Genomic DNA, 23,786 nt, shown 5'->3' on the forward strand with positions numbered 1-23,786 from the left:
AGACAAAAATAAGAGGTTCAGGCAGATTGTGCCGGTGTTCACTTGCAAATTGCAGTACGTAGTCGCAACGTTTTTGTCTGGACAGCACGTTAGCTCACATCAGTACCAGTGGTTGCTAAGCAATGAACAGAAGCAGCTGAATGAAGCCGGGACTGTAAAAACTTATATATTGCGGGAAGAAATTATAAGCGCCATTCAATTGAGTTCCGTTAAATTCAAAGTTACGTGTGACATGACCACACAAAGAAGGACTCCTGGAGAAGCCCCTCGTTTCATATCCAATAAGATATTACTAGAAACTGATGGACTATACAAAGCCGATGCAGAGCAGTTGTCATACGTTTTACCTCATTTTTATTTATCACAAACAAGACAGGTTCATCCGCGACAAACCAGGGAAAAATCGATGACAACTCAGCTTTGAATTTTAGTTTTCAAAGTATTGTTTCGTACTTAAACAAAAGAAGAAGGAGGTGAAATCGGCCGGAACTCTGCGGTTAGATATTCCGGCTTTTTGTGTCGCTGCCTAAACGATTGTTTATCACGTGACCTCCGCCGCGCTCGCTTCCAATGTCCAGGTGACACTGAAAGCCAGTCGCGTTCGTCGGTCCTCGGCACTCCATAGGGATGTGAGCCTCGCGCTCGATTCTGACTCGCCTCTTCGGACGCGAGTTCTGACTAGCGTGGTACCGCCGGTAGAGGGCGAGGCTAGTCTTCGCCGCCGTAGCCGAGCCTCTGCTTGAGGCTGAGGTAGACGTGTGGCTTGGCGCGTAGCTTGAGGAAAAGGAGCGTGGCGATGATGATCGCCAGGATGACGGTGACGGTGATGAGCAGTCCCAGGGCGACGCGCATGGCGATGTTGATCTCCTGCCAGCCAGGGTGCTCCAGGACGACGCTCTCGGCGCACGGCATGTCGGCGCTGCTCAGCTTGGCGATCAGCCGGCCCTCCAGTTCCTTAGGGCTGCCACACCTGCCAGAGGGCAATACGGTATACGTACTGCTACGTACCGCACCTGTCTGTTTTTTAATTCAAATCTCGTCACATTCTCAGTGGCTTCTATTCTCTGCGGGCTCAGTCCTGGTTAACTTCCCTTCCTTTCATTTATCATTTGCTCTCTCTCTCTATTCTCTGCATTATATAACCCGAAAAAAAGTACGGCCGAACCAATCTCACGATGAATGTCGACGTTAGTGCGATTAGCAGTGAAGCAAAGTAAGAAATTTTTTTCATGCATAAGCTTAGAAATTCACTCCCTAGTGTAAGATTACTTGCGTACGATACAATAATTGGATCGAAACTTGAATATGCATGCGTTGTTCGGAACCCGTTTACTAAACACAATATTACCCCTGTCTCGAAAAGGTACAGAGGTAAGCTGTAAGGATTCATTTACTCAAAATTTTCTCCGTATGACTCGCCCTCTGAAATAATGCAAGCAAATGGCATTCACTCTCTCGAACAAAGAACGAAAACATTACTTTTGTAATTTATTTTCTTGCTTTGGAATCGGGACCTATCAATTAACCAATCAGCCTATTATCTATCGTCTTCAACGTCAAGGCATACTCACTATCATCATCCTGAATCGCTGACACCGTATTTTGTACGAACAGATTCATTCAAGTTTTCATTCTTTTTCCTCGTATGCTGTAACCGATTGGAATGATTTTTTATTGGCTTTCGTAACAATTTGATACTTTTAAACTTAACTTTGTTTATATTTGCTTTGTTTGTCTTTTTCACCCATCCTGCTTGGATTTGTACAAGGTTTGCAGTATTGAAAAGATAAATAAATGAAGGTAGCGAAACACTGTATTATCAGCACAGGGACGCATCCTGTACGAAGCGTGTGTGAAGCCGCGGACGCGCTGGGTTGGTGTTAAAGAGGTTCAATGAACATCGACGCATACCCAGTGGCAAATAACCAGCGACCCAAGTTAGCGCCATGAAGGTTTACTGAAGAGCGGTGCATACTCTATGGCACACCCCCAATTACTCAAGTTGGCGTCAAGGAGGTTCAATGAAAAGCGACACATAAGCAGTGGCACGTACCCAGTAACACAAGTTGACGTGAACTGGGTTAACTGATAAGCGGGAAACACACACACACACACACACACACACACACACACACACACACACACACACACACGCGCGCACACGCACACGCACACACGCACACACACACACACCCACACACACACACACACACACACACACACACACACACACACACACACACACACACACACACACACACGCACATACTGCACCCGAAAACAGGGTGAAGTACACGAAGGATGATAATCGGATTTAAAAACTATCTCCATTGCGAGCACTTTCTCTGCACAAGATACTATGGTGGTGAGCTGTTCCCTGATTCTTTTTAATGCGAATTGCTTTCTTGGCATAGTCTGACAGGTTTTCTTTCCGGCTATGTAACCATTTAACCAAATATGTGGGCCGATCCAGATGATAGTGGAGTCCAAAAACAACTTGGGTCACTCGCTACTTGGTATCTGCCGCTCTTCTATGCGCCTCTTTGACGCCAACTTCAGTCATGTGCAGCTCTAGAATAAACCTTTGTGACGCCTACTTAGGTCACTGGTTGTTTGCCACTAGTTATGTGCCACTCTTAATAATAATGTGTTAGATTGCTATTAAGGTTTACAAAGCGTATAAAGTGTACTTAGAACAGGAAAGAGCCACTCAATGCACAATAAATTAATTTCACCCCAAAAGAATTACATTCGTATACTTAGTCATCGGCGATGAGTTCTACTCGAATTTTAAATTATGGGGTTTACTGTCCCAAAACAACGTACGGGCTATAACCGACGTTGTTTCTATTTAAATATCTCATTAAACATGGAGCATGAAAGCCCACAGCCTCGTTACACTAGGCTGTGGGCTTTCTCTTTAAATCCAGCGTAGAATGTATGAGTACCACTGTATTACGAATATGCTGTCGGCGTTATAGAAGGCAAGTGCTCATGAAGAAGCTGCAAAAAAATGCAACGATATTTGACGCTACTTCAGGCTTGGCGAGATAGCTTTGCACACCGAAAACGTGCTACATTGAAGTATTGTTATTATGGTTAAAGTGCGCAAGGAATAGGAGTCCGGTGGTTTAGCGACGATTCTTCTTTTATCAACTACGTGCGAGGAAATGATCTGTGGGAATCGCGGCTCTAGTGCATGTGGAGTGCCTAACTTCCAAGGAATGTTCAAAAGAGCGGGGTATCGTTTCAGTCATTTAGATAAAGAAAGACTGCTTCAACTAGCCTCACAGAAACCGGTGGTATAGTTCCACTGCACGTAGCGGTTGATGTCGTGCCACGTTTTACTGTTCACCACTCAGTGACATGTGCAAATTTAAGGTGACGAATGATTAAAAGTGGGTTTTCGTTGATTTCGGGTATAGAGTGTGTCACTTCAAGACTCCTATTAGCGCGGATGCTTTATTTCTCCCTTTCTATCTGTCGTTCTACGCGCGCGCGCGTGTGTGTGTGTGTATGTGTTTGAGAGAGAGAGAGAGAGAGCGATCACGTGCTGAAAGTTAATGTCCACGACACACTGCTTAAGTACGCCCGAAAACGCGTCCAAAACAGGCGTTTGCACGTTCTCCCTTTTGACAGTTGTTCAAGACAGCCACAAAAACTTTGAAGTTTTTGTATCTTTCGTCAGAAACATATAAGGGGTTTCAGCTTGTAGGTGTGCTTCTGCGTCATTAAATACCGTTGAGGTGCGATGTGCATGCGCAATTGGTCGTCACCGTTGTCGAAGCTAATGATGCATAAAGCCAAAAAGAGTCCGTTTGTCTAGATGCGCCTGAAATTGCCAGGTTATTTCGTTTGCGGAAATGGAGCAGTTAATAAATCATACAGTATATAAACAGCCCACCGCTCTGCTTTGACAAGAGTTTTAGGAGAGCAGAGAAGAAATTTGGGTAACTCGCACTTTATTGATACGAAAGAAAAAGACCACGACGTCCGACATACTTCGTAAATCGACTCCACTCCTTGTTTTTGTAAGAAACTAATTTCAACGTCCCTTTCCTGAAAGAACAATTATTTTGTAGGTTTCCTTATGGCATAAGGATTCTACAGGTCAGTAGTACATTTCTTATATATGGAGGACCCGCGCCTTGTCAGTTGGGTAACATGCTACACCGTGCGGCTACATGACTGAATGAAAAGAGGGAGGGGGAAGCCCGCAGCAGGCATCATTTGCACGTTGTCATGCGAGAATCTCCTGTCACTCAATGGGTTCGTCATCGCGAAAGTGAAAGAAACCGACACTGTCATATAATGAACCGATGAAAGGTTGCCAGTTCGTATTGTCCACACGTCGGCGCTGGAAAGGATCTTTTTGTTACTCAGCGCGAAAAGGTAGGGGGATAGAACGGGTATCTTACCTCAATTTGGCGTCGATGACGTCTCTCTTGACGACGTGTGGCATCCATTCGAGCTTGCAGTCGCACTTCCAGTCGTTCTCGGCGAAGTCCACCTTGGTGACGTATTCCCAGCGCAGAAGGTTCCCTGGCAGAGTCTTCAGCCCCGTCTGGCGAGCGTAAAATTCGTCCAGCTCGATCTTAGCGTCGGACCAGTTGTAGGTAAACGCCCGTTTGTCGATGTTTGTCAGCCTCGGGCAGAAGCTGAGATCTATGGTCTTGAGACTCGTGACGTCACCGAACGCGTGCGCCTCGATGGTGGTCAGATCCACCATGTACTTCAGGAAGAGGCTTCTCAGGGACGTTAGGTTGTAAAAACTGTAAGGTTTGATGGTCGTGATGGGATTCCTGCTCAGATCTAGGTGACGCAGGAGACTTAACCGGTGCAAGCCTTTGAACGGAACCTCTTCGAACCCGTTTCCGCTGAGATCGAGCCACTTGAGGTTGGTCAGACTGTCGAAGTCGTTCTGCCTGAGCTCTTTGAGGGCGGTGCTCTGAAGGATCAACTTGTTCAGAGAGGTAAGCTGTGCGAGCGCGTTGCCGTTGAATTCCGCGAGACTATTGTAGGCCAGGTTCAGTTCGGTGAGGTTGCTGAGATGGTCGAAATGCCTCGGATACAGCGTCGTCAACCTGTTGTGGCTGAGGTCGAGGTACTGAAGTTTCCCGAGGCCAGCGAATACCTCTTCCTCGAGCGACGCAAGGCGATTGTGGCAGAGCGTGAGTCGGTTCAGTTCGCTGAACATTTGAAAGGCCGTGAATGCGATGAACTGTATGTGGTTATGGGACAAGTCAAGCACGTGTACGCCAGGTGCCGTGTAGAAGTAAGTGTCCAGCACGTTTTTGAGGTCGTTCCCTGCCAGGTTCATTTCGATGACGTGGTTGGGCACGGCTACCCGGTTCAGCGAGGTGATGTGCTTGTAGGAGCAGTCAATTGTTTTCGGGACGGCTTCCGTGTAGCAGCCGCAGCTGTGAAGCTGACACAGATCTGTCGGAGTGCTTATTGGAAGATTAGGCCGAATGGTGTCGTTCGTACCATGAGCTTCGGATTGTACTTGGCTGCCAGCGCCGGAAAACATCCCGTTGAGCAAGTTGCACCGACCACTGCTGACAAGCAGCGCGAGCAGCAACACTGTAGATTTTCTTTCGAGAACCATGATGAGGCCTGCACAAAAGTAATTGAATGACTGTTTCATTTATTGTGCTTAACATTCCAATGAAACACACAGGAGACCTGAGAGACCCTGTAGTGTGGGCTCCGGATCAGTTTCACAACCTAAAATTGTTTAAACGACTCTCAATGTGTAATGCACAAGTGTTCTTGACTTCTGCCTCCATCAGAACGCGGCCACCGGGAGCGGGAATTAAATGTGCGACCTCGTGATCAGTAGCATAACACAATAGCCACGGAGCCACGGCGGCGTTATAAAGAAAGAAAAAGCAATGTCTAAGAGCTATTATGCCAACTAACCTGTATCATAAATTATAATTTGCCACGGTGCTGCGCTTGCGACATACCGGAAATACTCGATAAATACACCGCTGAGAACAGTATGTCCGAGCACCAATAACACGAATCCAATGCGCGTTATCTGGTATTAAGCCAACCCATGATAATGAGTCAGTATCGTTCATGTTGGATTCAGACACACTCGCCAAGATTCAACGTCGCAATCGGCACAGGCGCTCAGTAATTATTATGCGCCGAGAGAAATGTGCGCGAATCAGCCACATGGTTCTCGATTGCTATAATCGCCAGAAAAATACGAACAAAGTACATAGGAAATAGCGCAAAGCGACGAAGCAGGCTACCGGCTCTCTTAGGGTTCTGGTAATATATGCGGCATTAGTTACTTCAACGTCAACAACAAACACTTATATTTTTGTGTGACACGAATGCATCTATGCGGTAGCTACAGATCATATCGAAGCCGAATCGTGAAGCCCTCTAGAATAGTGTTTTGCTCATCACATAATCATGCTGTATTGTTAACCATCTAAAAGAATTTCAATAATACCTCCTTTGTGCCTCACATTTGTAATACTAAAAGCAAGCAGCGTTCCTCGCGTGCCTCTTTCGGCCATTGTGGACCTCTAGGAATCTCTACTGCGATAAGCTAAGAGGAAGGCAGAGTCTGAATGACTGCGATTCTTGAGTCACGCTTGAACGGCGCGCTGGTTGATCTTTATCGTAGAAGGTATCTGGCGGCAAGCAATACTTGCCACACACGCTGACGGAAGGTCCCAAGATTACCTTGGCAGTAAAAGCGTCACCAGCGCGTCCTATACCTGCTACCCATCGTGGCGGCTAGGCGGAACCAGCTGCACACTGACTCCTAAAACGTTAGCCATGCGCCGACAGGAAAAGGACGGGGGCGTGCCAAATATGTTTGCGGAACTCAAAAAAAAAAAATGAAAGGGAGCAATAAACACGCAATCACTTCGCACAAAGACCGAAAGCGCTACACTGTCTGTACCGGACTTGGTGCTTCAGTGGCTGTTGCTAATTCCACGGCTCAGCCCGAGGTTGCGGCTTTGACTCCTCGTTACAGCGTTTGCATTCCCGTTCTGGGAATGGGAGGCAATGCCGGTTAGCCGATATATAAACACACTGCTAACAACTTCACGAGGTCAAAAAATTATTCCCTAGAGTCAACTACAATTTCTCCGGCTTTCCAGAAGCAGCGTTTGAAAGAAACGGCGATGTATTGTTACAATAATATCGGGCGCTGCGCGCTCACGTGCCTTTTGAAGTTGTGCCACTTGAACTCGTCGTATAGTCCAGGGACTGCAGTATAAAGCTGATGTGAGCAAACTCCAGCATTTGATAGCGTTAGATTGATAAGACTGCTCATGCAGTCTTCTGTCCCCTCTTGAACGACCAGAACCCCTCTTGTAACGTCGAGACAAAACAAACTTACTGAAAATAACGATAAAGAAAGGGCGCGTGAACAGTAACAAATGACGTAGCTCGCACTGACCAGGAGGCTTGCAGCTGCACCATCGCAACCACCCCTTCCCAGGGAGCAACAACAATTACGAACTATATTGTCACAAGTGTGAATGCCCAGTCAATAAATACAAATTTTCCTTGACTACGCATTAAAATACTTTATCTCAGACATACATTGCGATTGCCGAACTTAAATCCACTGCTTAAGGTGTGAACAATTACTAGGCTTCAAAGGACTGTCTTCCACTTTCGAGGAGTCAATCTCCAATGTATGCGCTGAAATATTGTTGTGCTCCTAGAAATATTTTTGGAAAGTGTTTTCCTAATGCGACACAACACGTCTTTGGGATATGGTGGAATATTTTGGCAGCAGATATCTAGAAACTTTTGTTAGCTTAAGGATCTCTACTAAATGAATACGCTTTCAAACGCCATGATTACCGACAGGCCACAATCAGTAATTGCAACATGCGCGTTAAAATCATTAAGCAGAAAACAGAAGGTTGAATTTCATCGTTTGTACATTCCAAGCTGTCCTGATGTCCGTGCCATTAATTAATCCGAGTGAAGAGAGAGATGATTTCATCATTTTAAAAACATTTTAAAAAGCCTGTCCCAATGAAAAAGAAAAGGGGGTATTGGTATTGTGACAGGAGAAGCGCGGCCGTCTCTTCTCATCCTTTAATAAAAATCCGGCGGTTTGTGGAAGGCTAGCAAAATAGTTATTTCGAATAGACGCATCAACAGGCCGAACTTCCGCGATGAATAGCACTATCAGACTTGTCATGTGAAAATAACAGACAACTTGCATTATCTAGACGTCCCTGAGTAACTATGTATCTCCTCTTCGCGCAAACACACCATGACTCACCGAGCACTTTATCAACACTGCAGCCATGCTATATATGCCGGCCGAATGCACGGTGACTAGGAGCTACTGCATTAAGTACTTCAACTTAATTAGAACTTTGTCAATTGACAGTAGAACGCCTTCTACACGTGTCTTATCGTGCATATAACATCTCAACTTCAGCGTTTGACCAAGATCGCTGGCCTTTCAGATTGTGCAAGCAAGTGAAATAAATTTCATCCCGAATATCATAACAACTAATGCACTAATATTTCAGGTTAATAAAATAGAATATTTTGTAGATAATTGCCCCTAATTATGCCTCGTAATTATTATTTCCCTTCCAAATGAAGCGAACACCAGCTCTTTAAGAAGGCGCAGCTTGAAAGCAGTATATAGCTCTGCTTTTAGGTCCTTTACGTTTTTTTCATAGGAGCCTCGCTAATTATGCCGTTTTGGTATTTTTATTAGTTTCTAATGGCAACGCTTCACGTTAAGATTACAATATAGTGGGCGGTGTAGTAGTCAGGCTGCTAAGGTCGCGCTACGCTTTTCTGCATACAATGAAGTATATAAAAGCAATGGAAACTTGCTATAAAGAAATAATGTGCATTCGATGACGCAACTATATGGAACCGCACATAGGAAAATGTAATGGCAAATGTGAACGCGGCGTTTGTGTAGTCCTACTCTGCTACGCGGTAAAACACTATCTGAGTTACCCTGGGCTGCTAGGACTCTCGCAGCGTTCACGACTCGCACGCGATAGTTGCCTTATGACATAAATTCATCCCTATCACATTACATGCCCCTCAGCGTCACTGCTAAGATCCCAGAAAGGTGTGAATTCTTACCTGAAGCAAGAACGGTCGCAACTGCTAAGACTAGCAGAGAAGCCGAAGGCGTTGGCTTCGGAGCACCCCGAGATAACGGCGCATGGCGATCTTTGCTCTCCACGTAGATACCGGTTGCTGGAGGCGCGGCTAAGCCGTTGCCATGGCAATAGCCTAGATAAGCTGTTCTCTCGCTGCTTGCACTCTCCTACCCCCCCCCCCCCCTCAACGCTGCTCCACAGTAGACAAGGGGGAGCAAGGGGCAGTGTGGTCGTCACACTGAGTGTCGAAGGTCCTTCGACTTCGTGGTTCTATTTCGGCAGGTATTGTAGGCGCACAACGGCGTCGATAAGCGACAGCGAACGCTTCTTCATCGCACCCTTCCGCTCAAGCTGCCGGCATATATGTGATGATGCCGGTGGAGTAGGGGTAACGCGATACTGGCGGGAGAGCCAGGGCGTCCGGACGGCGCCGGAGACGGCGGCTATAGCGTACACGCGGGATGTGCAAGCGAAGCAGCGCAAGGGTGAAGAGAAGCTCGGCCTCTCACGTAGCGTCGACGGCCGTCTAGGAGAGCCGTGCTGGAAGCGCAGCTTGTATTTTACTGTCGTTTCTCGTGCAACAGACGTGTTCCGGTGCAAAAATGGCCGGCGCGCTGGTTTGGCGCGTTCCCATGGCAACGATGCTGCAGTCGTAGCTTCGTGCGAAGCCCCAGCAAGAGGTATTACCATCAGCTTTAGGACTGACCATCCAACAGCATCGACATTTGCTGAACTAGCTGCTCTTCGCGCTGCACTTTGTTTCGTCAATCGGGAGCCACCTCGACAATGGTCAATCTTCAGCGACTCAAAGGCAGCCCTACAATCTGTGCTATCAGCTCTGCGTCGCGGGCCATTCGAACAGCTCGTATTCGATATTATATGCCTACTCCACACATCACAGGAGAAAGGACACCACGTGACGTTTCAGTGGCTGCCAAGTCACTGCGGCGTCATAGGAAACGAAGATGCTGATAATGCCGCTCGGGCAGCTCTTGAAGACACACAAGAAGAGGCCATACCACTTTCACGGTCCGACGCAGCTAGCAGACTTCGAGTGCTTGCGCAGGAGATCACGCTCTCTCTATGGTGCCCACCAAACAGCCAGACCAACCGGAGCAACTGTCAATACCATCGGCCCTCTTTGATGCATCTCTATATGCCAACTGGACCCCGCCGAAGAGAAGCGACTCTGCTTTATCGCTTATGGCTAGAGGTGGCTTTCACGAAATCTTACTCATTTCGCATTGAAATGGCCGACAACGCTCTCTGAAATGCCTGTCTTTGCGAGGAGACGCTGGAACACATTCTGTGCGACTGTTCTCGGACGCTAGAACGTAAAACAATTCCAAACATTTCTATTCCAATTCTGCAATCAGCCTTCCGCGATTGGTCAAAAACTTTTTTGGGCCACCCCCACTTCAACTGTAGGTCACGCGACGTCACGAAATCCGCGATAGCTCCCCATCTGATATGACGTGTACACACTGATCATGCATGATTTGACCGAACAAAAGAAAAATAGTTATTTCTGATTCGACGCCTTTTCAGCACTAGCCCTCGGCTATTGGTCAAAAGTTTTCGAACAGCACCCACTTCACCTGCCTGTCACGAGACGTCACAAAACTGCAAAAACACCGCGTCAGAGTGACGTGTACGCGTCAAAGATGCATTAATATGCCGAACAAAACTGAATTTTCTTCTGAATAACCGCTGGCTGCCCCGTTCCGAAAGGAATAAAAGATGGCTGCTGCCGATCGCTGATGCACTAGCTACTCTCACCTGTCGGAGAGCATGGGTTTATTTGCGTATAATGAAACATTTTGCGTAGCCGTGTAAGGTTTTCGAGCACTTTCGGAACGTTTGCGACCACGTTGTGCCAACTCTTCTTTGGTGAGGATCCGTTTTAGTGTCATTCTTAAGCTTCCGTTGCATGCCGCCGCGATTGTCGACCAGCCACCGCCAGCTAAGTAAGGGAAAGCGGACCAATCGCAGACGCCGGCCCCACCCTCTTCATCCAGTTATCGATATTCAGTGCAGTGGCTCGGCCCCATCGAATCCCTCTCCACTTCAGCGTGCTCCTCGCCTCTCGTCAGCCAATTAGATAAGACAAGCCGCTCAGTGTAGGCAATGTTATTCGTTTTTCAAGCAAACAAAAGTAACCTCCTATGAACGAGGAGAGCGTTTGATTGGTCTGCTTAGACAACCCTACGGGTGACCACCCGGTACTTGCTCCAGCGGTTACGCAAATTTGACGTCAGAAAATTGGAATAGAAACATATTGGAATAGTTTTACGTTATACGGCCCCTGAATATAATGTTCAGCAATAGTCCCTGGCATCCGTTCTAGCGCACCTTGACACTAGACCATTGTCCCTCGACACGATTTTCACATGCCGCCGATCATAGCTGACGACGAAGCTGAAGATGACATCATAACTGAAGGCGACGAAGGGACTACTTCGGTTTTTTAAGGATACGGGATTGGACAAGCGGCTGTGATAGTGGTATCACGTACCACGCCAGAGTGATGGACTCTAACGGACGATGTGTGTGTGCTGTGCTATGTGCTCTCTCTCTCTCTCCCCTCCCCATCCCGCTCCCATGTGTAGGGTAGCGAACCGGTTAAGCTAAACTGGTTAACCTCCCTGCCTTTCCTTCTCCACTTTTTCCTTCCTTCCTTCCTTGAGGTCTATTAAAGCGGCCATCACTGAGGGTCTGAGCTGAAGAAGGCAAGGAAGGATAGGACAAGGAACTTACTGTATGTAATCGGTAATCAAGTTGAATGAAACCTTAATTTTTTTTAACGTTTTAAATTTCACTTCCATTTACCCGAACTTTTTCAAGCGTTCAGGATATGGATAGACATGTGTGTGAGGCTGTTGCCCAGCGTAGGGTCGCTTGATGGTTAAACATTTTCGCGCTGGTAACAGGGAGTTTCCCTACGGTATACTACGTTGTCGAGGGACCACATCAACGCAAATTATTTCTGAACTGTTAGCGTTAGATCCACCGATAGCTTACTGTAAAATTCTTCGCGCAAGCGGCCACTTATCACAGAGCCTATTTGTTACACGTTTTTCGTTCCACAAATTTCCGACCATACAGTAGTAAGATTAGACTATCCACTTCCTCACCGCGCAACGCAACTATACGGGCACAAGACAGTTTTTCAACCGATAGGAGACTGTGGCAGCATCACCGCCAGAGAACATGCGGATGAGACTACTCTATCGGTCCGTGAGGATGTTGGCTCTATGTCAATACCTGTGCCGAGAGCAGACTCAGATACAAGGCTTAGCTTGCTGGCGCGCCGTGCGGTAGCTTAGTGTTGCAGGAGAATTCGACTTAATTCTCCCGACGCCCGTCTTAATAGATTGAATGGCCTCTTAGAAGTTCTGTTTCCACCTGGGATGCCACCAGCTGAAGCAACGCTTCTGTGTCCTCTACGTCGACGAACACCGCTACATTTCATAGAGGAATTGCCGAGAGCTCTGCACGTCGAAGCTTTGGCTGCGAGGAGACAGCCGTAATCTTTGTCACATTTCTGTATAAATGTAGCCTAAAAGGAATATGTTTACTGCGCTATACAAAGTGGGCAATGACCCATTGTGAGAGCGAGGAGTTCTGGGCTCTGGCCCAGACAATCGCAAGGCTAACGTTTGCAATTGTCATTAAACTTTCTCTCTGGCACTCTAATTGTTCCTTGTCTAATTGTTCCCTTTTTAGATTCGGTTGTGCGGTTCGTGCTCTTTAGCTGTCTTCTGTCTGATTTCATTAGTCTCACGAAATTTTGTAAGGTCTATCTCGCTTCATGCTGAGTAATTCCGCGCATTAGTTCCACGCATATTAATCCCTCAGGTACGTAATTGGACAGACAGTGAATATCTCCTGACCGTTGGCTCAGCAGGATGCCGGAAGTATCGCGGGTAGATGGAAGTGATTTTTTTTTTTTTTACCGCGTCAATTACCATGCGTGATTGCTGCAGAGTTATAACTATGCACTGGGAACACTACGGAAATTCAGTAATATTCAGCGTATTTTTGGAGCCATGCGACATATGATTTCAGAATATGACTTTAGCGGTATTTTGTAAATTGCTCTGTAATGATAGAAACGTTCTCTTAGGATGTGTTTATCGGAGCCAGAACTCGGGCGCCGAGTTTATCAGTGCCATTCACGGCTACATGCAGCGTCATGTCCTTGGTTAATGCATCGCCCCTATGGGTAATTTTAATCTTCCTGACATTAATTGGAATGATATGTACTACTCTTCAGCAGCCTCGGATGCACTATTTAATGTCATGTTAACATTCAATCTTCATCGGGTCGTTTCACGCCCAACGCGCTCGCAGGGGCCTACTCAAAGCATTCTTGACTCAATACTCATCAGCCATCATTTTGATATTAACCATCTACGAAGTAACGCCATTCGTGGCATATATGATCATGACGTACCAGTGTGCGTGTTACCACTTCATGATATTAATGTCCATTCCCCTGTGTCTATAGTAACCGACTTCCAAAACGCTGATGACAATAGCATATTAACATTTTTTTGTTGTTGTTGAAATGAAAATAAAAGAAGGAGACGTAGTCACCTTATAATGGTGATGGCTACTCCTTTTCTCGTAGCGGAAACAACAATATAAAGAATATGGAGGAAAATAAACAGAAACCACTTCATACGGTCAGAAATCCACAGCACAGTCCTATACGCCCATGAATATAACAACATAAAAGTCAAATGCAAGTTGCACCACAAAGAGTTCGTAAACGAAGTCACAAACACACACAAACGGCCGTGATGTAGACTTCGATGAGCGTATAAACAGATGAGATGAGATGAGAATTACGGAGTGTTGAAACAATTCACGCACAAAAAACGTATAACACGTAATATACAAACACTAATAATTACAAATAATAGAAGAACGTTACAGTGACATCGTGCGATTATTCAGTGCAATACCTAGTATTTGTGCCTGTGTCTTCATAAATATGTTCAAACGCGTTCAATGCTTTTCGCTGTGCTATTTTCGATCGCCATGGGCCCAGCAATTTTGCGAGTGAGAAAGGCCGATGAGGACCAATGGAGTGTAGCTCTTGTTCTAGCTGCCATCTTTGCATCTCGTATATGGGGCATTCGAGGAGTAGATGGCGGACATCCTCATCGTCGTGGCCACATGAGCAAGCCGGGAACGCATTTTGCCAATGAGTCCGCTAGTTCGTTGCCTGTTATAGCAGCATCGCCCGGGACCCACTGTAATATCACTTCATGTTTCCTTTTATTAGCCTGAGTTAAACTGTTCAGTACTGCGTATGTTATTCGCGCATGAGGTTGGCCGTCATCAATATATTCAAGACATGCTAAAGCCGATAAAGAGTCCGTGCAAATTACCCACTTTGTTGGTGTCTCATATCTTTTAATAAAATGAGTGGCTTGGAGAATGGCCACTAATTCCGCTATTGTTGGTGACGACGTGCGTTCCAGTCGACAAGCGTACTTTACCTCTAAGGATGGCATACAACATAAGCTTCAGTCGCACTTTCTTTGATTCCAAACCCGTCCGTGTACACGTGAACAGATTCTCTGGTACTTGTCAAATAGGTGTTGTAACGCTAATTGTTTTGCTGCTAATGTGGAAACGTCGCTTTTATTTTTAAGCCTTTTGATTGAAGTTTCTATTTTCGGCGCTTGCAGAAGCCATGGTGGGTAGCAGAGGTCTGATTGCCAAAAAAGTGGTCGTGGGAGTCGTGATTTGTGCTCTTGAAACAAGGCGTGTATCTGTGCACCCGGATAGTTCTCTACCAGAGAGAGCAGGGGGTGTGCACGAGTTCCAGCCTTTTTCACAGTTGGGTTCCATAGCCTCAGTTGACGTAAATTCCCTTTGGCTTATGTTCAATACTACCGACCTCTACTGCGTAACGAACTACTTGCCTGCTAAAACCAAGTGGCCGCCAAAAAATAACCCCTGGATCACCCGAAAAGTAATGCAGGCAAAGCGCCATCTGAAAAGATTGCGTAGCGCAGTAAAAATTTAAAAAAAAAATGACCGTGGCTTAGCTAAGGTTAAGCCCAGGATGCGAAGCATACTAGCCTTTATTTTAGTTGTTGAACCACTGTTTAGCCTGGTGAACTGCTGTTGCTTGGCTATATTTGGTTCGGCTAGACGAAGAAACAACTCATGCGTTACTCTGCTTCGCCTTCAAGAGTGGAACGCGACAGCATTCCCGTCGACCCGCCAAGGGGTGTAAGACAATGGGCTACGGCGCAGCGACTACGCGCCCCGCATTGGACGCGGTGAGCGCCGAGCAACGCAGCGTTCGGCGCGGCAACGAAATGTGCGCCTGAGCAAGCGACGCACGCCTGAGCCTTAGAAACAGCTCGTTTCTAAGGCAACACCGCATTCACTAGAGGCGCTTTTGTACCGCTTTGAAGCATCGTACTCGTGGCTCAGTGGTAGCGTCTCCGTCTCACACTCCGGAGACCCTGGTTCGATTCCCACCCAGCCCATCTTGCAAGAAATGAGCGAAAGGCACCTAGAAACAAGCGCAGCTGCTTATATACCGCCGCGACGCCGCGACCGACGGCGCGAGTTGGAGCCCCGTTTCACCTCTGTCGTGACGTCACGGTGTCACGTGGTATGGCATGGGGTCACTAAAGGTCATTGAAGGCGACACCGCCGCGCCTGAGGAGCTGGGTTGAGCTCTAGTAATGTGCTTCGCATAAAAAAGAAACGTATTCAAAGTGACGAAACTGCCTAATTCCATCGCGGAATTCAAGCTTATAGCCAAAAGAACATTATTTTAATGTAACATTACCCAGCTTTCGTACTAATAATCCTGGAAGGTAGGTACTGGAAGCACTTTCGCACCAATGATAGAAAAGCGTCCAGAGGAAGAAACTGCGAAGGTCAAAGCAAATAACATTTTTTACTCAGTATTTAACACAGACAATAGCATTATTCCCCCTATCCTAACTAGACAGGTTGTAAGCATTGACGAATTAGGCATTACGGACGCTGGTATACTTGATCTTCTACTTAACCTTGACCCTAAAAAAGGCAGCGGTCCTGAAGACATACCTAAAGACTTTCTAAAAAGGTATGCGGAATGGTGCAGTAGACACCTTGGCATAATTTTTCGTACATCACTCACGACTTCACAGCGACCAAACGACTGGAAGATTGCAAAAATAATACCGATGCATAAATCAGGCGACACAGCAGAAATTTCAAATTTTAGACCTGTAAGCTTCTAGAGCACATAATGTTTAAGCTCTTCATGGTTTTTCTAGAGATCATGCACTTTTGGTCTCCCTATCAACATGGCTTTCGCATTGGTTTATCAACAGTAACCCAACTAACAGAACGAGTCCACAATCTTGCATTTACAGTCAATCACCGCGGTCAGACTGACATGGTTTTACTTGACCTATCTAGGTAATTTGATTGTGCATGCCATAACAAATTAATCGCTTAAGTTAAAAGTGTTGTTGGAAAAGGGCCCCTTTCAGCCTGGATAAAATAATTTCTAGCCAATCGTTTACAATTCGTAATCTACGAAAAAAATGCTAACACTGTCGTAGTTACTTCCGGAGTTCCTCAAGGCTCAGTTCTTGGGCCATTACTCTTCCTAACCTATATTAATTACATCACCGCTAACATTGATCGCAATGTAAAGCTGTTCGCCGACGACTGCGTTATTTATACCGAAATCACTCATTATAGCAACCACATCGCACTTAATATGTCCATCAACGCTCTAGCTACTCGGTTCTCTAATTGGCACATGCCAATTAACATAAAAACAGCTGTGACCATGACCGTAACAAGGAAAACAAGACGATCTAACTTTACACGTGAAGTTAGCAGCATAGCGCTATCTAAAGTAGAACATAAATGCCTAGGAGGTACACTAACCACAGACCTCAGGTGGGATAAACATATCACGAATATCACCGGGGGAGCGTTACACAAACTATTCTTTCTCAAAAGAATTAAGTCTTGCGCTCTCTGCCGCATCAACGAAGCTACTGGCCTACTCAACGTTCGCTAGACCAGTTCTCGAATACACAAACACGGTCTGGTTTCCTCATTCAGTGACTAAGATAACAAAATTAGAAGCAATACAAAGAAAGGCCGTATGGTTCATTCACAGTAAATATAAACGCGCTTACTCGCCATATAATCTACAAACGCAGTCTGGATTGCAAACGCTATCTACCAGAGAAAAACATGCACGACTGAAGTTTTTGTTTCAGCTACTAAAGTGTAAGACAGATGTTTCCTGGCACATTTCATTTTCTGAGACGCGAAAAACACGTAACAAACATGCGTATATTTCTACAGAATACACATGCCACAACGACACTTTTAAGTATTCCTTCTTTCCCTTCAGAGTAGCTGAGAGGAATCGACTTGATCCTGTTATAACCAACATCGAATCGTTATCAGAATTTACCTCACAAGTAGAAGCAACAGCACGTAAATAAATCCTTTATCATCGCATGAATCACTGTCACAGATTTTGAATTGTGTTGGTTTCGACGTCCCCTCCCCCCTTTTTTTTTAATTGTTGCCGTTATGTGGACATATGCCATGCTCTGTTCCCAAAATAAATTATTATATATTACTGTATTACTTCTAGTCCTAAGATTATTTTTGTAACTTCCATTTCTTGCCTAGCCTTTCCCTCTCAAATTCTTTCTTCTCTTCCTCTCTAAGCGTTATAAGCGCATCTCTTCACCCGAGTGTATAATTTTTCGGCGCGTTAAGGGTTATATTACCGTTCGTTCCTATTTCATGTATAAATGGTTCTCAAAGTGTTCTTCAATGCTAGCTTTGTTAATTGTTTTTTTGAGTATCATATTAGTGAATTGTAAGGTGGAAAGAAGCATTCGTAATCCTAAACGCGGCTATATTACTGCTCTTGGACAATTGCTTTTCTTTTTTTCATTTTCTTCTTTTTCCTGAGTTAGCTGTTGTGCCTAGATATTGGTTATCCGCGTTTTATGCTTAAATCATGCATACTGATGCATATGAATACATACTGTATTGTCCAACTGCCGCGCTCTCGAATGAGAGTAGCAGTCTTGTAAATAAAAAACGTATTACAGAAAAATGAATAGTTAGGCCTCTTCTAGGTCAGCGACGCCACGCCGCAAACACTACAGAGGAAAGAAAAAGAGAGGAGGAAACACGCTGAAAAAAAAAAAAACACTATACACAGTATAGCACAAATCGCAGGCACACATCGTTATATCCCCGTGGACGTCAGCACTGGAAGCATGGTCTTATTTCACACAGTCACCAAATCACATTAGGATAATATCACACAACTCTTACCAAATATAAGTGACATACAAACAAGTGAACATACTTAAGTACAAAGCATAAAACGGAACGTTCCATCATTGAAGCATCGAAACTTGTACAGGAGCTTAAAAATCCGAGGAGACCTACGCACTTCTTACGAATTGTGAATGCGAAAGCATTATTGTCCAATTGAACGCGTCAGAGTGGTCCTTTGAGTTTTGCACTGTGAGTAGTGTGCCATAGCGGCACGCGCGGCCCGAGTCAGCAGGCACCAGCAGCCTGCCGTGCCAAAGCCGCATGCCTCCGAAGTCCTGCGCGACGAGAGACCGAGGAAGCAGCAGCAGCGGCCACAAGGGCCGGCAGGCGCGCACAACAGCTAAGCCCAGTGGGGGTGAGAGAGAGCGATACGGACCACGCGCCGCCTTCCGAGTGCGAGAGCGAGAGTGACGTGGCGTCGTGGCGGTGCCCTCTCCCCTCACGCAACACCTGGCGCGCTAGCGGGGAGTATATAGTTCCCTTTCGCCCGCTGTGCTCCGTCGTGGCGCGCTCATGACGGGGCATTGCAACCAATTGGACTTTAAGGGCCGTTTCGCTGCTACAGACTTCGGACAGGCCGGCTTTTTTGCTCAGTGGATCATTTGACGCTTTCGCATCAATAAGCCGCTTTCCTAACACTGAAGTGCTCTTCATCCGGAACTGCCACTCCATCAGGTACAGTTGATGAGATTCAGGTCCAGTGAGAAGCCGCAGTGGGCACTGATGGCTTGTCTCTACATATCAGGACACGACTATGGTACGACCACCTTGCTCATTCGTAGTGGGCGTGCTCCAAGAAGGTTCAAGTGGCCACGCAGGCGAACCTGCCGCTGGAACGTCATGGGCATTCGATAAGAATATGCGCCACTCAAGCGTCGGCGTTGTCGCAGGAATTAGCCTGGAGACCAACCTGATTTGCCGGTAGTCATTTCATGCTTACATCTACTCTCGATTACGGGAGAGTCAGCAATGTTTATTTTAGTGTTCTATTTTATAATTTTAGGACTATTTTAGCGCTTCTGGATGTCGTTACCCCTCTGTCTTGTTCTGTGCTCCCACGCTTAGAACATTTATTATTTTAGGAATTATGATACACACAGCCACACACCGTCCCAAGCTTACAATACCGAACGCACGTTGCACTTGAGCTATTTATCGGCGCGGTGATTTCAGATCACAGCGCACTATTAATTACAGAACTAACATTTCTTCGCGAGAAAACAAACTCGGCAGAAGCCTTCGTTGATGACTGTCAAAGCAAGCGACAGCTTTTTCTTGAGTTCTTTGTGCCGGTAGCCATGCGATACCGTGATTACCGGGAAATCTTACGGCAGCAGTCTGATTAGATAAGAATCTTTTAGTAAAGTGTCGGCAACGGCATTAAAAGTGATTTCGATACAGCAGCAGGTGTATCCTGTGCTGAGCTATACCTGGATAACTGTGATGATGAGGTGAAAAGAGATACCACGTTACCGCACGTATATCTGGCGGGGCTCACGTGATCTGGATGACGTCACGCCGTGCGTGGCCGTTGTCCCCTGCGTCAACCTATCAGGTGCCTCTATATATGTTTCCCACGCCTGCGTTTCCTTTTCCGTTCTTGTTCATCTTCTCTTCCTTACCCTTGTTGCCCTCTCCAGTTTGTCATGCGAGAAATTCATCTGTCTGACCATACAAAGTGCTCGAAGTGTACCAGGAAAGCTATCGCCTTAAAAGCTTACTCACGTCCGACTCTAATACTCTTGAAGTCACACGATCGGTGTCTGATCCTTACGCTTTTATAGGTTACCGGTGTGAGGGATGGGTGTCACACAAACACGCAAGCGTATCATAGCTACTGTCTCGCAAAGCACTTTACTTGCTCTTTCAGTAGAGGATGCCCGTCAATAGTACATCTAATGATAAGTCCTTGTTAACATCATTCTGTGTCAGTAGACAATGGTTTGGGTAACAGTACACACAGTTAGAATGGTGCGGCACCCGGCCTGCCGGATAGCCATGAGAATGAATGAATTAATGAAACCTTTATTTTCGTGCTTAATGTCGATGTGGGTCCCATTTGTTAAAGGGGCCCCTACATCACCTGTTGTGGCATTCCAAGCGGCGGCGTGTTCTTGTCTGGCCTGCGTTAGGTATATATCGGGACTTGTCGGTCTCATTTGTGGCTTGGTGCTAAGTGTTTCTCGATGTAGGTGCTGAGTCTTGCTTGGCCATCGTATATTGAGAGAGAGAGAAGGGAAGACAGAAAGGCAGGGAGGTTAACTAGACTGAGTCCAGTTTGCTACCCTACACGTGGGGAGGGGAATGGGGAGTGAAAGAGGGAGAGAGAGAACTTAGGTGTAGGATGTCTACAGTCTGGCACTCAAGTCTGTTGCCCTCAGGTAGCGAAAAAGCGCTCGAACTGCTTTCTGGGCCAATGAACTATGAGGCCAGGCCCCCAAGATCTTCGCTTCCGTAAATGGCCTGTCATCCAGTCTATTTAAGGCGCACTGGAGAGTCTCGCGCTGATTATCGAAGCGAGAACAGTGGCACAGAAGGTGACTGATGGTCTCTGCACACTTGCACTTAGCGCACATTGGTGAATCCGCCATTCCAATACGATAGCTGTAGGAGTTGGTGAATGCTACTCATACCCACAGCCGACACAGCAGTGTTGCGTCACGTCGTGGAAGGTTCTTTGGTAATGTAAGTTTCAGTGATGGGTCGAGGCTGTGTAAACGACACTTAGAGTTCTGAGGTGTATGCCAGCAACCTAACGTGATTGTACGAGCGAGACTGCGAAGCTCTCTTGCAGCGTCGACTCTGGATAAAGGTATAAGGAGTGTCGTATATTGAGAGTATTGTGATGTGATCTTGTCCTGATCCTGCGTTGCACACGCCGAAGAGGTGATGCTGGTTTAGCAGTCCCTGGCACGTCGAACATCCTGGTGGTGGCCTTCCTTGCTAGAGGGCCGCTCGTACGCGGTTTAGGAGGGTACCCATTTTCACCTGCATTTAAGACCTATTCTTCCTTGGTGAGAGGTGCGTGTGGCTTAAGTTAAGCTTCTGTGTTGTGTCGCAGATATTTCAGTCTAATGGGCTTTGGCGGTGTGAGATCTCTTTCGCGATGGCTGCTGTTGCGCGTGGCCCGGACTGCGGTTACGTGGGCCAGCCGGTTTGCTCTTTCGTTTCCCAGCATCCTGGGATGCCCGGATTTCCAGTAGGGTCTGATCATTCCTTTTACGTGTTCATAAAGCGTGCGTGCCATGAGGGGAAGAGGGAGTACGCCGTCGTGTAAGACGCGTGTGAATGCCTGTGAGGAGTCGGTGTGCACGTTTAGGGTTTCGGTGGGCTACGTGTGTCTTTTGGATGACTTGGTCAGTGGTATATATTTCCGCTTCGGTGCTTTGTAGGCAGGGCAACGGGTAGCTTCCAGGCAATTATTGCCGGGGAAGCAGCTCCTGCCTGCCAGCATTATGTATATTTACATATATCTATTGCGAACACACACGCACTACATATATATATATATATATATATATATATATATATATATATATATATATATATATATATATATATATATATATATATATACAGGGTGTCCCACGTATCTTGAATCAAACATTAAAGAGACTGACAACCGATTTTCAAGGACCCAGTTTTTTATGGCGGAACGCAAAGCTCACCCTCGGTAGTGTTTACATATGCAATGGTCACTTCTAAAAGCGCGTGGATATTTAGTAGGCAGAATTTTTCGATCTGAGCAGCCTCTAAAAAAAAGAAGAGTCTCTCCTCCAGCAACGCCGAGAAATGAGAGCGATGTCGATAGCCCGCCTCGTGAATTCTGAAAGTCGCCCATCGTTCTGCTTTCACAGGAGAGAGTGTGACTGAGGTGAACCACCTATATTTTTACATTTTCAACCACTTTGGAAAATAAAAAGCTGGTGCAATAAGTTCGCGTTGTTGTAAATACCTTTTTTATATTTGTACTGCGTTTTTCCCCTAGCACACGCATGCTTCACGGCTGGCTGGCCCTGTCGCCGTTGTTCTGTCGCTAGACGAGTGACGGCAACTCATGAAAAACGAAGGCGAAGGCAGCGCCACTTTTCTGCTCACTAAAGCCAAAGGCTTATGTGCACATCAGGAAAAACTTTTAATAACGGAACTGTGCTGAATTTCAATACAAATAAAAGACCAGGAACCGCGTACACTAGTAGAAGGTCACGTGGTGGACCTCTTATGCAGATTCATGTTTTTGCCGCGTGGGGCGCCAAAGGTCATCTTTCGCGACTTTTAGTGACGAATTAAAAATGTAAATCCACGTTTAATTAGAAAACCATGGCTCGTTTTAGCCTCTACGATAGGCAATATTTCCATCAGCGAGGTTATCTCGATTCTTGTTCCGAGTGGCGGTCTGTCCCTTTAAATATTTGCAAAAGACACGTAGCTGGACGGTGTGAAGGTATTGTCGTTTGCTGTTTGGAGATACTCAGGTTACTTTATTCATTCCGCCTGATCAGAAAATTATGCTGAAATAATTAATCAACTTCTCAAATAGTATAATTAGATTAAAAGTGTCAATCTAGAGAAACATGAAAAGCTCCGGATACAGCCTTCTGTTGCTCGATAAGTGCTACATGAAATTGCTTTTCCGAGCGTGACAGGAGCCCGGGAATACGCGCAATGTTCCTCGAATGGCCAGTCGCGCGGCAATTTTGACCGTGGCAAAATGGCCGTTCGCTTATCGTCAGAAGGGAAGTTTTGCCACCACACTAACGCCCACTGACGTGTCATCTCCAAAGACGACAACGACGAGGCGCGAGCACCAACATATCAAGGAGGTTTAACAATATTTTTAAACCTCCTTGCAACGTAAGCGCTTAGCACGAGCGCGCCTCACGTGTCGAACTCCCGGTATATTGTTGTTTCTTTCTTTTCTTTAAATGGTTGTGATGCTGTTATAGTTCGGGCTTATTTCACGAAGCAATTCATCGGCAGCAAGAAACGGCTGTGTTGACGCAACATCAACATCCTCACTTAAATAATATTATTTTTGATCACGACCCCTACAACCGTGCATAAGTCAACTCGCTCGATTGATTTCCTGCTGCTGCGTCTTCTTCTTCCTCTGCTTCTCATCCACGAACTTCGTCCTCTTCAAACGTCAGTCGTCTTCAGCAAGACCAACGGATTTAAAATATACACATGTGCATCTCCTCTGCCTAAGCCTAAGGCCTTTCAACACAGAAATCACCGGGAATCCGCACCCCGTTTCATCGTTTCCTTTTCTCACCGTGACAATTCCTCGCAACGCAATAGCGG

The 23,786-nt window shown here is 46.2% G+C and overlaps 1 protein-coding gene and 1 long non-coding RNA gene across 2 annotated transcripts in view; one reads left to right on the forward strand and one right to left on the reverse strand.

Moving 5' to 3' along the window:
- The window catches only part of LOC140218495 (uncharacterized), a 258,183-nt gene that overhangs the window by 100,180 nt on the left and 134,217 nt on the right, over positions 1-23,786 (forward strand). The window lies entirely within an intron of this gene.
- On the reverse strand, positions 338-9,247 carry LOC126530924 (uncharacterized). The gene is made up of 3 exons (XM_050178251.3): positions 9,109-9,247; positions 4,419-5,616; positions 338-970 (listed from the first exon to the last, which is right to left on the reverse strand). The coding sequence occupies exons 2-3, from the start codon at positions 5,606-5,608 to the stop codon at positions 709-711; spliced, it is 1,452 nt and encodes a 483-aa protein (XP_050034208.1). The 5' UTR covers positions 5,609-5,616; positions 9,109-9,247; the 3' UTR covers positions 338-708.

This window comes from Dermacentor andersoni, chromosome 5 (assembly GCF_023375885.2).
Source record: "Dermacentor andersoni chromosome 5, qqDerAnde1_hic_scaffold, whole genome shotgun sequence".
In the NCBI taxonomy this organism is placed as follows: domain Eukaryota; kingdom Metazoa; phylum Arthropoda; class Arachnida; order Ixodida; family Ixodidae; genus Dermacentor; species Dermacentor andersoni.